The 15,317-nt window shown below is 43.4% G+C and overlaps 1 protein-coding gene across 1 annotated transcript in view; it reads left to right on the forward strand.

Annotated features, from left to right (window-relative positions):
- Nucleotides 1-9,120, forward strand: part of LOC142765532 (uncharacterized) — a 220,622-nt gene extending 211,502 nt beyond the window's left edge. Inside the window, exons 18-21 of the mRNA XM_075866658.1 lie at nucleotides 801-876; nucleotides 3,146-3,201; nucleotides 4,880-5,128; nucleotides 5,527-9,120. Of these exons, the coding sequence (XP_075722773.1) occupies nucleotides 801-876; nucleotides 3,146-3,201; nucleotides 4,880-5,128; nucleotides 5,527-5,554 (409 nt within the window). The 3' untranslated portion in view covers nucleotides 5,555-9,120. The remainder of the gene's footprint in view (nucleotides 1-800; nucleotides 877-3,145; nucleotides 3,202-4,879; nucleotides 5,129-5,526) is intronic.
- The last annotated feature ends 6,197 nt before the right edge of the window (nucleotides 9,121-15,317 follow it).

Here is a 15,317-nt window from a genome sequence, read left to right on the forward strand (position 1 = left end):
GGTATGAACCTGGACACCAGCCGAGATGCCAATGAGCCACAATTCGTACGGTTATCTATCCTGCCGCACGCATCGATTTTCCGGCTGTGTGTATGCGTGCAAGGGCTCGTTCTCCCGTGTTTTGACACAATATTAATGAAATCTAACAGACAATAATGCCAAGTAAAGTATAGGGGAGGTTATTGTACCAAATTGTAAGGTAAATGTGAAGAAAGAAAAGCGGGTGAAAAAATAACTTGCCGTGGGCAGGAACTGTGGGCAGGAACAGTGGGCAGGTTTCTGCCCACGGCAAGTTATCTTTTCACCCACTTTTCTTTCTTCACATTTACCTTACAATTCGGTCTGATAACATCCCCTATACTTTACTTGGCATTACCGTCTGTTAGATTTCATATATATATATATATATATATATATATATATATATATATATATATATATATATATATATATATATATATATATTGTCCGCCGCATACAAAAAAATATTGCTTACTTTGGTAATCCAGGGTGGGTTGATTTGTTTTAAATGTATTGCTGCGATTGTGTAATGAATGTACAAGAGACGGTTTACTGCAGTGGCATAACGAACCCTGAGTGAAAGAAAGCTCTGATGGCAGACAACTACAAATAGACTGTAGCATTGTTGTTTCTTTTAATTTGCTTGCTTAGAGTGTTTTAGGCCGACCATAGGACAGAGGTAACTATAAGTGTCTGTGGGGTTACAGCAATGCATGCTTCATGAATATGCGTTAGACGAGGTGCCAATTTTTCTCAAGCTTGGGAACAACTTTTTTCAGGAGTGGCACCAAGCTGACTGAACTGCAAAAGATGAAGAGTGAGGAGATGTCACCACAGTGTCCTCTTGCTGCAAAGGTGAGAATTTTCTTTTGAATTCACACATACTCAGACTGTTTTAAAGATTAACATCTTGGGTCAATGTTGAAGTTTAATCGTTTTTACAAAAATATTCGGGTTGCATAATACGTAGAGAATCAGGAGTTCGAAAAGTGAGAACTGTCAGGGGGACCTGTTATCATTAGTTGGGTACATGGAAGTAAGTAGCAGCAGCAGCAAAGCTAATAGTGCAAAGAAATAAAAAATGCAGTTAATACAGAACAACGTGTACTGAAAAGGAAAAAATGATATATTTACTATAACAGTATTGTACAAGACCAAAAATGTACATAAGTAGGAATACAAACGAATAAAGTGACGATGAAAATACATTTATTACAGGTGCATAGAGGGCTCGTTTAACAGCATGTTTTTCATGTTGTGTTTAAAAGACATATTGATTCCAAAGATTAACACTGTAGAAGCAAGCTGTAGATCTGCCATAGTTTGATTTGATTTTAGGTAAAAGCAGGTTATTATGCTCGGAAAACCTGGTATACTTAGCAGGTGGTATCTGCCTCATATAGGAGTTCCAACACAAAACTTTTACATCTCATCTTTCGTGTTGCAATAAGTAGTTAAGCATTCGGGAAATCCTCTGCTGATCTGAAACAGAGAACCCAGTTTCAGATTTAGTTTCAGAGAGCACCAAGGGAGGCAGTTTGTAAACACTTCTGCACACGTGAGCACACTAAATAATGACACACTCGCCGTAAACATGGCATAGCGTGCATGTGACAGACCGGGGAAAGAGCATGTTCAAGGAGGGAGGCAGATAACATGAACATGTGGCGTAGGTTGTTTGTTCGTTGGTTACATGCTGAGTTATTCAGTCATGCCAGTTGCAAAACTGCATCCCAAAGTCCGGACACACAATCGGCCAATTTCGCGGGAATCGGCAGACTGTTGTGCCATGTGGGAGCGGCAACGATAAACACAAAATAATGCGCCTAATAGTTAGTGTGCTGATTAACAAGTGGCGCGACAATCTGCACACTCACGACATCTGGGCTAATGGTGTGTCTGGGTTTTAATTCATGGAGCCTACGGGGAGTTTTGCAACTATTATGATTGAATAACTCTGCTTACATCCAAATCAAAATGTTTTTTTAGCAAGATGTTTTGTTTTGCTTGCATTTGCACCCCACGTACCTTTAGCTTGATTTCGTTCTGGGTGAATTAGTCGTTGATATTCTGCAGATGATGTTTGTCTGTCCACACAAATCTATCTTCAAGTTATTTCACCCTCAAAATTTTGTGTCGGTACCCCCCTAAGCAGATTACTAGGCTTTGTAATTTTACTGTAGTACATTATCAGGTTAGTCAATGTCGACCTTTCAGTAGCACCAGCAGTTAGTTCTTGCATGAGGCCTTGATAGACGTTTGCATGAGACCTTGATAGTTTAATTCTATCTGACGGTATTTAGCTTCAGCTCAGTTTCTGTACAGGCTCATTGTTAATCGACATTAACTTGCTTAACCCATTGGTTTCCACAGCCGGTGTTCTGCCGGGCCTGACGGGGAGGACAAAAGCACTTTGACCGGCGAATTGCTGGCCATTTAGAAAATAATTGTTTTTGACAATGTTTCATAGATGGTAGCACATTATTTAATATTTTCTGGATGTGTTGTCTGCTAGATGGACATGGTTGTTCGTTGTTGGAGTTGTTGTGTGTGTAGTGAAGGATGCTCATTCCGGGCTTTCTCCAGCTGTGACGTTGTGTAAAAACCCGTCCACCGTGATCTTACCATTGTGCCTACAAGCCATGGAGTGGGGTCATTATTCTCTTCAGATACTGCCAGCAAAAATTTTAAAATGATCCCTCATAGTTGTGCTTAGTTTGTTTGAAAGGCACTTGGCAAAAAGTGCGAGAGTGGATTGGGAGTGCTAAAATGCCCCTGTGCTTCAAAGTTTCTTGTGCACAAAAGTTCTATTTGAACAGTGATGCAGTGAAGCATTGCCAACATTATGAAGCAAGATTTATTATTGTATGACATTTTTTGCGGATTTTAATTTGATTCATCTGCACCGACCCATGCTGCCAGTGGGCTCAAAATTTTTCACGAGATACTAAGCGGAAGCCAAGGGGTCGTTAATTTGATCTCTTAAGCAGAAATGCTCAGTTGTCTGTGGATGTGGAGGTTTTTATTCTGGCTGATTATGACATAATAAACAGTACAGACACTAGTATTTTAGCATAGTCTATTTGTTCTCACTTATGGCATTTACCTTTTTTTTATTTGGCAGACATTGTTGGAGAGCAAAGCAGGAGATCTGGGTTCATTGCAGAAGCCCTCAACAAGGTGAGAGCTCGCTGTGTGAATGAAGTGCTGCGTTGCATTGGAGTCCTAAGATGGCATACGGTATTCAACAATTTTTTTTTTTTTTAAACAAACTAGTATTGAGGACTGAGCTTGCGTGTTCTGTTACAAATGGCTGCAATGGGGCAATCATGGGTGTCTGATGATGTCTGAACCCTGGTGAGGTTAGAAGTGTGGGATCACGCAACACTTAGGAAAGTGCTTTATTCAAACAAAAAAATATTGAGAGCTTACAACTCATGACAGTGTTTGCGAGAAGCACTTTTCAGAGAGTGACATAGACAACTGGCAGTATTACGGCGAGCAGCAAAGGAGCTGTCTAGGCTTAGCCAGAGAAGAGAAAAAAAGTTTGATGAATCGACAATAATTGTGCTCAAAAATGCAATGCCGGTCGCAAAGTTGCAATTTGTTAACATTGGTTACAAGAAGAACAAAGAAACTCTTTCAATGCAACTTTCGGTGCTCAATATTCTTTGTCAACTTGCAAATATCTACGTGAAGGTAGCTCACCAACAGATGCAAATTATTGTAGGGCTGTTCACCAGTCGAGGGGGGCATGGTCTGACATTGTGCATAATGCTGCTTGCGGACCTGACATATAGAATAAGGTCCATCATTTCTGACACCTGACTTATAAGGCCCATCATTGGTTAGAACAAATGATACCTAGCCTATCGAGCTCGTGCCAGCTTCATTTAAAAGGTGCCACGAGTGTTTTTTTTTCTCTCTTTCTCTCTTGTCCATTACGCGACTCGAATGATAGGGGGAACCTGTGTCATGCTGGACTTTTTCACTAGATTAGGACATGCGAGGGAGTATCATTGTGCCTCAATTCTTATTTTTGTGGTTCAGCTTAAAGGGACAACAAAGTCAACTATTAAGTCGTCGTTGATTGTTGAAATTGCAGCCCAGAAACCTTGTGGTGTTACTTTTGGGCTAAGGAAGTTCTTATTTCGAAATAAAATCACTTTTTAGTTGTCTTCATCGGGTTAGCGCACTTCAAGTTACCCACCCAAACGAAATGTCTCACATCACTATTGCTGTGCACAATGTTGCCCAGCTTTACTGCACAGCTGCCAACACTAGTAGCAGCAGAATGAAAGCAGGGGGAGCCACAGCAGCAACAACAGCAATTCAACTATTTCCTGCCATTCGCTCAGAGATGGCAGTCGTTATTGGTTCAACTGGGCCCCGGTAGATGGCACGACCTGTCGATGCAAAAATTGAATTTTTTAACCACTCGCATCATTCCCCATAGTAACGTCTGGCAATTCTTTTTCTTGCTAATCAAATGGAAACGAACAAGCGGTGTTTTGTTACGTCTCTTGATGCACAAAAGGTTTTTTATTTAGTGCAGCTAGTTCGATTACTAGGGATTAATTTTCTGCGGTTCTTCTGACGTCATCAGGATCATTTTGAAAATGTCCTACTGCCACGCATGTGTTCTTGTGCATTCACCTTAATTTCCCAGGAGGTGGGGCTCCTGCTGGTGATAATAGTATCATTTTAGATGTTCTCATACAATGAGCTTTCACTCTGATGTGAATTGTAGTTTGACTTCAGTGTCCCTTTAAGAGTAAACAACCATGTACATGTAATTTGTAAGATGGCGTTCTGTTGTTTATTTGCTGCTGTTGTCGATGTACCACTCTGTCTTCAGCGGGAAAGTTGGCAGAGTGATGGAGCAGCCCCGCAGTACGGCGGCGACAAACGGCACATTGGCATCGCGGGCTGAGTCGGGAGACTCCACGGGGGCTGGCAGCCGACGAAGGCGTCTCTGGCGGGTGCTCAAAGCTGCACTGCCCGTCCAGGTGGCATTGGTGCTGCTCTACTGCGTTGCCTGTCTCCTGGAACCGCACTGCTGTGACCTGCTCAACAACTTTCACTCACCGTTTGGACCGCAGCTCAGGTACACATTGTGTACTATGTACCTTTGATCAGCTGTCACTTCAGGCTGCAATTGACTCTAGTGTACACATGAAAAAAAAAAAAGCACGATTGCTTAGTAAACATTTCCCATTGAGTAGCATTAAGACATAGCTTAAGCTCAGCTCACAGCCACCTCTAATTTACCCTCTGAGGTACAGATATGCATGCATGTAACAAGCCTGTAACAGACGAAATACCGCCAACAATATGTATGCTAGAAAAATTTGGCAATAAGCAACGTGCTTGGAAGGCTTTCCACCGGCAGCAGAGGTAGAACTTCAGAGGCATGTTCACAGACAATTAAAGTTGTACGGTAAAATAGTGTCTTTCACACTGGCTAGTATATTTTTTCTGACAGCTTTGTCCACTTGTTTGCAGATATACACACGGGCCGCCACCTATTTAAATGTCCGTGGCGCAGCTCACAACTTGACACATCTGTGTGCTTTGAATCAGCTCCATGGTGCGATGAGGCCCAAGGCTGCAAGCCTCTTTCTTGACTGGCCGAAGTGATCTATGATTGCACGCCCCTCCAGTTAGGCAGAACATCCCTCTCAGCACATTGCATTGAATGCTCAAGGAGAGGAGGAGTCCACAAAAGGAAAAAAAGAAAGAAAGAACACTGCCACAAACCTCTAAAATCAACGAGCTGCATCATCTCACTCGGGGCATCACTTTTGACTCATTGCGCTCTCATTTCGATGTGTGTGTAGGTTTTCTGTGCGACACCTCCTTGTTTGTTGTGTGTGGCTGCCATGCTTCTTCTTTATTAATGCATAGCGGAATGGCACACCAACATTTCTTGCGCGAATTTTCTTAGGGTTATCGCAACATGCATTGTTATTGTGCTGTGTGCGTAAATGATGTGCCAGTGTAAAAGACGTCATTGTAAGAAAAATTCGTAGAAACTGTAGGACTATTGATAATAAGTGCCTTGCACCTACTCTATAAAAGGAAGAAAGCTTTGATTGTAAGGCAGGCAGTTAAAAATCATTTGCTTTGGTTTCATCATTATTTATTATTTCAGGTTTCGGTCACATGTTGCTGTTGCAAGATGAAAACATTGGCATGTCGATAGCTGCTGAAATAGATGTTTCGTGCTTCTTGTAGTGGCAAGTTACTGTTGCCTGTATAAGCAAAAATGAAGCACTCAATTTTCATAAGCAGATATTTTCGAAGTTCACAGCGACAAGACCACGACATTGTTCATGTGCTTTGCACATTAATCATGTTTCATCAGTAGGAAAGCACAATGACAATGCATGACTACATTATCCATATACAGGCGACCAGGAAGCACTTGCATGTTTTTACTTTCGTGAATATGTTGTCTTAGCTCTTACATTTTGGGGTTTTGTTCAGTGTGTTTATTATGGTTATTGATGTCAAGTGTTTGTGTATTGTTTCCTGCTGCTACTCTGTAATGCGGCAGTCTCCCATTGTCAAAAAGAAAAGATTACTACAACCATGAAAGGCGTTTGCAACTACACCAAATGTGGTCACCGACCTCAAGACCAGTTGCAGTTTAAATGTATCACAAGTTGAAGAGGGATTCAGCTTCCTTTATAATAATGTCACAAGGCTAAAGATGCTACATTGGCTAATTTATTGCACCTTTAGTTTTTACTATCCTTCCTGATGGAATTCGTCTGAGAGGCCTTCATTCATTTAAGCAACACATTAAAGTTGACTATTTCCATTTACAAAAATATTGACTGTGCGAGTCACATGTTGGAAAAGTGCAGCTATAAGTGCAATGCTTGCTTGAAAGCAGTATCATTAATGAGAGAAAAAAAAGGAGCTCTTAAAGTTGGTCATGGTATTGAAAATTCGTGAAACGTATGTATGACTTAAAACACAACTTGCAAGGCTTCTTTGATACATATTTTCACCTCATGGTATCAATTGTGCATGATACGAAATGCCTAGCTCATCGAGAGAAGAAGAATGTTGTAACTTCGCTTTTTCGGATGCACTTGTTATGTCAGTGACTTACATTTTTTGTAGGCAACTTTTCTTTCTCTCTCTTTTTGACTTTACAGATTATATATGTATGTGCACACCTTTATTTCCATGAGACAGGGGCCAAATCAAGTTTTGAACATATATTGCATGCAGGTTTTTCATGTTGGTGAATATGTTGAGTGCTTAGTTTGTCGTCCTTGTCTTGTTCTGCAGCATTAAGTATGAAGTGTTCTGTACGTTAGCTTGGCGTTGAAGAGAAAGCTTACATGGCATGCGTTTTTCTTTACTTCTGCATTGCGTTGTGTTTTCTATGCATGTTATTGTTTAGCCATTACTGTTTTTGTAGATTTTTCATTATTCTCTGGACTCTCAATCAGAGCATCTTGCGAGAAATCATATCAATGTCTGAAACACTAATTCTCACTCTTTTTTTTTTCTGGCATTGTAGCTTCATCGTTTGCAATTTGAGACAGTTTGCTCAAAGATAAATCACACTGGAAACTGAAAACATGGAAAGTGAGGTTTGGTTTTTGCATAATACCTGCAATCAGCCGATTTCCTGTTTTATCACTTTAGAACATTGTATCCGTAAAGTTCATGAGCATCATTTCTCCGCAGGTGATATTAATTATGCGTCATTCTAGGCTCTTTGCTAGTTCAAGTTCGAAATCCTGTTGTTACAAGTCAGGCATGTGAAAGCGAGGTTCAGTTTTGTAGAATTTAACATAGTTTCCTAGCATAATCGTATGTATCATCGAGCTGGTAATTTTTTATGTGTGTGAGAGCCATTTTTATGAAGCCCGCGTGTTATATCCTGCATGAAAAAAAAATTATGAAAAATCTTTTTCAAGTACAATTTAAATGAATAGGCTTATTTTAGAAGTCGCAAAAAAAAATGCTGTGTTGAGCCATTCAAGGATCGATTGGCATCAGGTAGCTCGTAACCATCGTGGAAAAAAAAAAGTTTAGCTCAAGTTCTTTCTTTTTTTTACACATATACTTAAGTACGTTGAAAAGTGTATTGTGCCTTATTCCCATCACACGAAGCATGAAAAAGATTACACTGTTGCCATCTCTTGCAGTTATCGTAAGGTTTGCCAGAAGGAGAGCATTGCATCTCAGTGCATTGAAATTGTGTTGCTAAACTTGTTTCTTTATTTTTGGCAATGGATTTGCTGGAGGAAGTTGCTTAGAAATATAGGCAGGCCACGATTGTCTTGATGCTGTGATTCCAGTAGCTTACCTGTAGAGGAAATATTTTTCTACTAAATAGTACACGCAATGCCTGTGCTCACTATATTGATGATGTGTTGCAGTCTCCGCAAATGGACTACATGTTTACCTCTTCTGATCCCGTTAACTTTGAGACTCCTGGAGAGTGAAAAAAAAAAAGGAACATTTTATGGATACTATTTCTTATAGAGCTTGTTAGTATTTTTTTAAGTCGTGCAAACGGCCACATCTTTGTTGTTTTGTTGCAATCTACAGCCCACCCCTTCACTGGGAATAATTTCTTTTTTTAGATGTTTCTGTTAGAGTGTTAATTATTTCTCTCTATTTGATGATGTGGTCAAGCACCCTTTTTTGTTGAAGATTATCAGTTTTAAGTCAAAACAACCCGTGGTGACACAATAATTTTTTTTATTACTGTACTATTTATTATAAAGCACAACTTCTTGCTGCCTATAATCATGATTTCGGTTAAGTGCAAAACGTTGATGCAAGATAATTGCAAAGGCAGAAATGCGTTCGCACTATCTAGTCAGAGCAAGAAAAATTATTCCCATTTGTTTCGTTGTTTTTTTTTTTTCTCAATGAAACAGGCCTATTTACAACCACCAAGATAGAAGATAGATACGACGCCTTTGTGGAGCAAGAACTCGCATTGCTTCCAGTGTTTGTGAAGTAGTTTGCAAAGACCAAGTAGTTTTGTATGCATGTGCTACGCTGTGTATGACTTCACTAGTGGCCTTTTTAGATGTGTGGAATAAAGTGAAGATTATTGTCCTTGTCTGCCTCGCCTGCGTTTTATAATGTTTGTGTGCTAGGTCACTGGCCTATGAATCCAACACTTAACAGTGCATTTTATAAAACTAGCTTATAATTTAGCAAGCCTGTATTACGATTATAAATTTGTTGACTTACTGAGCTGGGTCTATGCAAAATTTGTGAACATGTGTTGCCTTAGCCGGCATTTCAACAACTAGATTTGTCTTCCTCAAGGTTGCACATTCACTTTGCATCCTTGAAGACGGGTTCACTTGTCGAAAGTCAGCTCCAACAACTGCATGTTCACGAATTTCTCATCTTTTTCAAGCTTAGGTCTTCCTTTGAACTTCAAGCTTCAATGTCGGATGTCTGATCGGAAGACAGTGAAAACCTTGGGCCAACCAAATGCCTCCCTCTGAAAAGTACCAGTGGTTCCGGTTATATTGTATAACAACTGTTGTGTCTTCCAGGTTGAAACTCTCAAGAGGCAGTTCTGCTGAGACCCAGCCACTTTTTGATGCCAACTTGTTAGTGTTGTTGAACCCTCTATGCTTTCATTAGAAACAGCTGAAATGTAATAAAAACATTTTGGTTTACAGGAGGAAAGAAGAGGGCTGTATTCCACAAATTACTTCAGCTTAATCTTGAAATTCCCATGTCTTAAATGTAGAATACTAAGTGTATTGTAATGCCAGATTTGCCAGATGCTATGCGGTTAACAAGGGAATAATAAAACAGGCCCCCAAAAAATATGCATGCATCTACACGGAGTGAATCATCGTATCAATAAATAACCTTAACCGTGTGTTGCCCCATATAATGTAAATTGGGTGACAAAGTGTATGTGAAATGTAAATTGATTTTCTGTCTAGGCTGCTTAGTAAATTCAGGGAGTATCTAGAAAATTGCTGGAGTAGAGGACATGCCTGAAAGGGAATCTGCCCATCTTATCGCCAGTAAGATGCCATTTTAATTTGGGTAATTTATTGAGACATATGGTGCTCAACATGTGCCTTGGTGTTACAGGTTACTTTGAAAAGCCTCGACATGTGGGCACATTTCAATTAGTGATCAATTTGTAAATAGAAAGATAAGAAGCCCAAAAAAAGTCGAAATTTGATTTATTTTCTAAAACGGGGAACATTCGAAATGTGGAATATTCTTCGAATACTTCCATTTGATTCAATTCGCGCTGGTATTATACTATTGGAATTTCCCGAAGACAAATACAGCCAACGTCCAATTGGCAGTGACCCTTTCAAATTTTCGATATACTTCGCCTGATCACACTCGTATTTCGGCAAAACTGTCTCTCCGGTTCTGCAACGGTTGCAAATTTGAGATGCAAAGCAGCTCTTTTGACTAGCTTGTGTAACGTTGTTCGTCCGTGTCTCCGTGTCAAAGCGCCGCACCGCGCCCCCCCTCGCCGCAGATGTTGGGGTAGTGCCAGTAGGTCATGCCTTCTCTCTCAGTGCGTGGTGACATCACTCTCTCCCTCGCCTGCCGCGCGCTCGCTGCCTGTCAGCTCTTTCTCGCTTCACTTTCTTCACCGCTCGCAAAGTTCGAGCGAACATTGAGTGAACACTCTTTTGGCTCGTCCTTTTGCGATGGAGGATGCCGAAAAGCGAAGCGACTTGGCTTTAGCCGCCGACGCCGCCGTTGTGAGGGTTAGCAGAGCAGATCGCGTTCGCCAATGGCGACTTCGTGCCTAAATTACCGACGAGACGCGAGCCAGGAAAGTCGAACGCAAACGTTGGCAGCGGAAGACCAACGCACCGACGAGGCGCGAGTCAAAAACGCCAATAGCGTCCGTGCGCAATGCTGCTGCTTCGGCATGTCTCCTAGGCTTACAGAGGAACGGCGAACAACACAGTCGGGGAAACAAGGGTGACCTACATGGTGGGGCCCTTCCCGCGTAACGTACATCCACAGCACAACGAGGGTAGGCGCCAAGCCCGTGCACGAGTCATCCTGAAGAGAGTTAGGGATGATATTGACTCCGCCGTATTTGTCGACTTGTCGACGTAGCACAGTAGGTAACAGTGGAAACTGGAGGGGGGTGCTTCGCTCCTCCGCCTCGGTAGAGGCGGCCACCACGGGTATAGCAGAGCAAATCGCTGTTGCGGTGGCCTTGTACGGCCCAGAGCGTTCCTACATTTACACCGACTCAAGAGACATAAAACTAGAGCTAACGAAACGGGCAACCTCGCTCTAGAGGCGGTCTCCATTCTAGAAAAGAGGGCTTGTCGAGGTTATCATATTATGACTTGGTATCCCGCACACATGACGAAGAACGTTTTCGAAGACTTCCCAAAACCTCAACGAGCTGGCCCATGATCGTGCGCGAGAACGTACGCGCCGCGACGGTCTGGAGGTTACGGAGGAGCAGGAAGGAACTCAGCAGAACGATGCACTACTCACATAACCACGCATTACCAACTTCGCAGAAGAATCTATCCTCTTCCTCACGCGAAGCTTAGCAGAGCACCTTGAGAATGTCGCAGACGGGGTCTTTCCCGTCGCGGGGATTCCTAAATAAAATGTACGCGGACGTTGGCCATAACTGCCCTGACTGCAATGAAACCGTCTGCTCTATGGCTCACATGCTTTGGCGATGTCTCGCGCTGTCTAACAACCTTCTCTCAAGCGAAGTCGAATGGGAGGAGGCCATAAGAAGTACGAAACTCGGCAGGCAAATCTAGGCAGTCCACAGGGCTCGGGAACGGACGGAGCGTCACGGCGTTCTGACCTCTACGTGGGCGCGGCCAGTAGTTACAACGGCCCCTCAATAGAAGGTCCTGCAGTAACTCCCCCGGTTCTATTAAAGTTTGCTGTCTGTCTGTCTGTTTGCCTTCCATGAATCAAGTGTTCTCGGTAGCACTTTGGTTGCACTGTCATGTACATCAATACAATTCGACCTCTGCAGAACCCTGTAGACCCTTTGCAAAAACGACGGCAGCACTGGGCGGCGGCGTCCATGGTAAAGGAACAAACGACCACAGAAAGAGTGTGTCCGCTTGGCTTCGTTATGGCAGTGGCGTACCACGCGATTGTTTTCCCTACACACTGGTGGGTGTCACAAACGAGCGCTCCGAAAAAGCGCCCGCCGTCGAATTCTAAATTCTAGCGACAGTAACGATACCAAGTGCAGAGAGGCGCCTCAAGGTCAACGATAAAGAAAACAAACATCCAAAGGCTTCCCGGGTGGTGGTGGTTGTAAGGAAGAAGAAAAAGGCACCTAATTTTTGTCTGCCTCAGGGGCGACGCGGCGCAGTGCCTTATAGGGATGGGGGTAAGGAGGGATAAAAATAATAGAAGGAAATAGATGAAGAAATAGAGAGGCAAGCGACGGAAAATAAAAGGAGATAAGAAAGTTGGTAACCGGTCGAAGCAGTTCAAGGGTGGGGCACCACAATGCGAGAGCTGCACGGCGTCAGGAGACCGCGGAGGGTGAACCAGTCGGCGGGAGCTACGCTGGCGTCGGAGATCGCGAGGGCACGTCCGTCCAGCTTGAAATCCTCCGAGCGAATCCTAAAGCTCCCCGGGCGCGCCGTCTCTGCCCCCTCGGAAGCGTAGTTCGCCGACTAACCTCCTCAACATCGGCGGCTGAGCATGCCCTGGAAGGTTCTCGAGGGAAAGGGGCGTGGTGATGCAGAGTTGCGTCACGTGTCGCGGACGGCCCTCGAAACGTCTCGCGCTTTCCCCAGCCTTCGCTGCGCATCGCGCCGACGGAAACGATGAGAATTTTCTGGAATCTAGCGGTGGTGGTAGTAGTGGTTAGAAGATGAGAAAAGGCACCTAATTTCTGCAAACCGGTCGGCAGCACGGCGCAGTGCCTAAAGGAATCTAGCGCGAAGCGTATTTAAGCGAGCAGCGGAAATGGGAGATCAGGAGAAGAAGGAATTTCACGCCAGTAAAATTCCTTCTTTTTATCGAATTCATTTCATCATTTTGACGGTCCATCAAATTTTGCTCTTATAGATCGACCACACGTTCGAAAGCGCACATTCCTTGGCTTTTTCGTGGAATAAATGGCTAAGGACGGACGGAAGCACGGACGGACGGACGCTTCGCCCCACTCATCATCATCCATCCCGTGGATATGCTGTTGTGGCTGCCTGCGTGGAGGGAGCCTATAATCGATTCTGTAGGCATTTTCAATAAAGTTTAACTATCTCTCTCTCTCTCTGCTCGTAGCCACGGTACTGAAGTTGTGTGAGGCGTCTTTCGTGCAAATACTGATGCTGTTATTGCATCGTAATCGAGGTGTCCCTCGCACGGTGCTCCGTTACGAAGTGTGAATAATCCAAGAATAGGGGTCGATTTACGTCTCGCAGCTTTCCCACACCAACGATTAAAGTACCACGTACGTGTACATGGATTGGATGGACCTACATGGATTGGAATGGAACACCTTATTTCAAAGAAATTCTTCCGGCGAAGGTGGAGTGGTTCTAAGAGAGGAAGGAAGATAAATGTGAGCCCCGTAACTGTCTGCATCACGGTGCGACACCTCAACAGTAGCTCACAAGGGATGGGAGTAAGGAGGGAATAAAAGAGTAGAATTAAAGGTATATATAGAGAGAAAGATGCGCTAAACCAGCGAGCGAGGGCATATCGAGAGGATAGGAGAGATAGGAAAGATGGAAACACGGTCACAGGAGTCCGAGGACGGGGCACCACTTGCCAGAGCTCTTGTCGGCGTCAGGCAAGTCCGGTAGGTCAGAGCTACGCTGTCGTCGAAGGTCGGCGTCAGGAGATGACGTAGGGCCAGCCCAGTCGGCCAGAGCTACGCTGACGTCAGAGATCGCGAGGGCACAACCGGTCGGCACGGAATCCAGCGAACGAGTGTCGGCGAAGGTGGAGCCCAACGCCATGTGCTCTTTGCCCTCCGTTTATAAGCTTGAGCTGTTCTTCAGTCTTCGAACAGGACAGCACAGCCTCCCACTGGTCTGGTGTTGGTGTGCATTTTCTTGGTACTAGTGAGATTTAATGTGATTCTAACAGTTATCGCGCCAGTGGTAATAGCATTTACGTAACAGAAGATGCCCTGGCGTACTGCTTCTTTGTTCTTCCCGCTAAATTATTTTCAGCATTGGACGCGTTATTCGAATGTTCGGTCTCTGCCGGCGGCAGGTTATCTTTGTTCATTTTCTTTTTTCACATTAACATTACAATTAATACTAGCAACGCAACACGGCCTATACAACAGCGTAGATGTCAATGGCTGCCTGTCGTAATCAGCGAGCAGAAAAATACCGTCATCACGGACGCGTGCGCGCTCTCTTAATTGGTCCTTTTCTGCTTCGCTCCCCGAACACGTGCTCCTATATATTTGTTCAGCATGGCAGAGTAACACGGATGTGTGAGAGCAAGTAAAGAGAGAGCTGCTGGCGAATGAATCATTTTTGACGATGAAGCAATAGAATTTGCATACAACCTGCGCTCCGCAAGCGAGCGTCATTCGGTTATCCAGGTGTGATAGCAGAGCATAATGTAGCCTTGCAGGCTGTGTGAGAAAGAGAAGCGTAACTATTCGTCGTGCCTGTATCGTTCTTTTACACCTGTTCACTGCGAGTGTTCGACACAGAACCATTCTACTATTTTTCAACTGCATGTAGTTTTCCTTTTGCTCTCTTGGTAATTGAAATGATAAGAGGAAGCAGTATTAACGTGACGATGACCGCTGCGCTTTGTGCACCTCTACAGTAAATGTGAGACATTTTTGGACTGCATAAGTTATTAAGTAGAAGAAATGGGTTGTACGCTAGTGAATATCGATGGCGCAAGATAATGTTGTACGCCAGAAAATAAATGCAATATCAAGTCATGACAGCTTTAGTGCTCTATGAGTGCGCGATGGGTCACAAAAAGGGGAAAAAAAAAGGTCGTTTAGTGGTCTTGCTAATTTAAAGCGTAATATATTTGCAGCCGAGGTAAAAATCCACATCGGTATTAGAGACAACGTGCAAAGGCTTCCTTTAATTGCAAGCCGCTATAGCTGGTCGGGCAACGGAGTGGTGGCTTCCATCAATCGCATAAGTCACAAAAATCGCTGACAGAGCACCGTATATAAACTGTGATGTTAAGTAGCCAAACAGCCTAAATATATTCGATTTTTCAAATATGAACAGACATTTCGTTCAAATTATGTTGGTCGCTGTTAAGAAATTCGCTAAAGCGAAAATTCTCCTCGTCCGAGTATCTTAGATGTG

This window comes from Rhipicephalus microplus, chromosome 6, assembly GCF_043290135.1.
Source record: "Rhipicephalus microplus isolate Deutch F79 chromosome 6, USDA_Rmic, whole genome shotgun sequence".
In the NCBI taxonomy this organism is placed as follows: domain Eukaryota; kingdom Metazoa; phylum Arthropoda; class Arachnida; order Ixodida; family Ixodidae; genus Rhipicephalus; species Rhipicephalus microplus.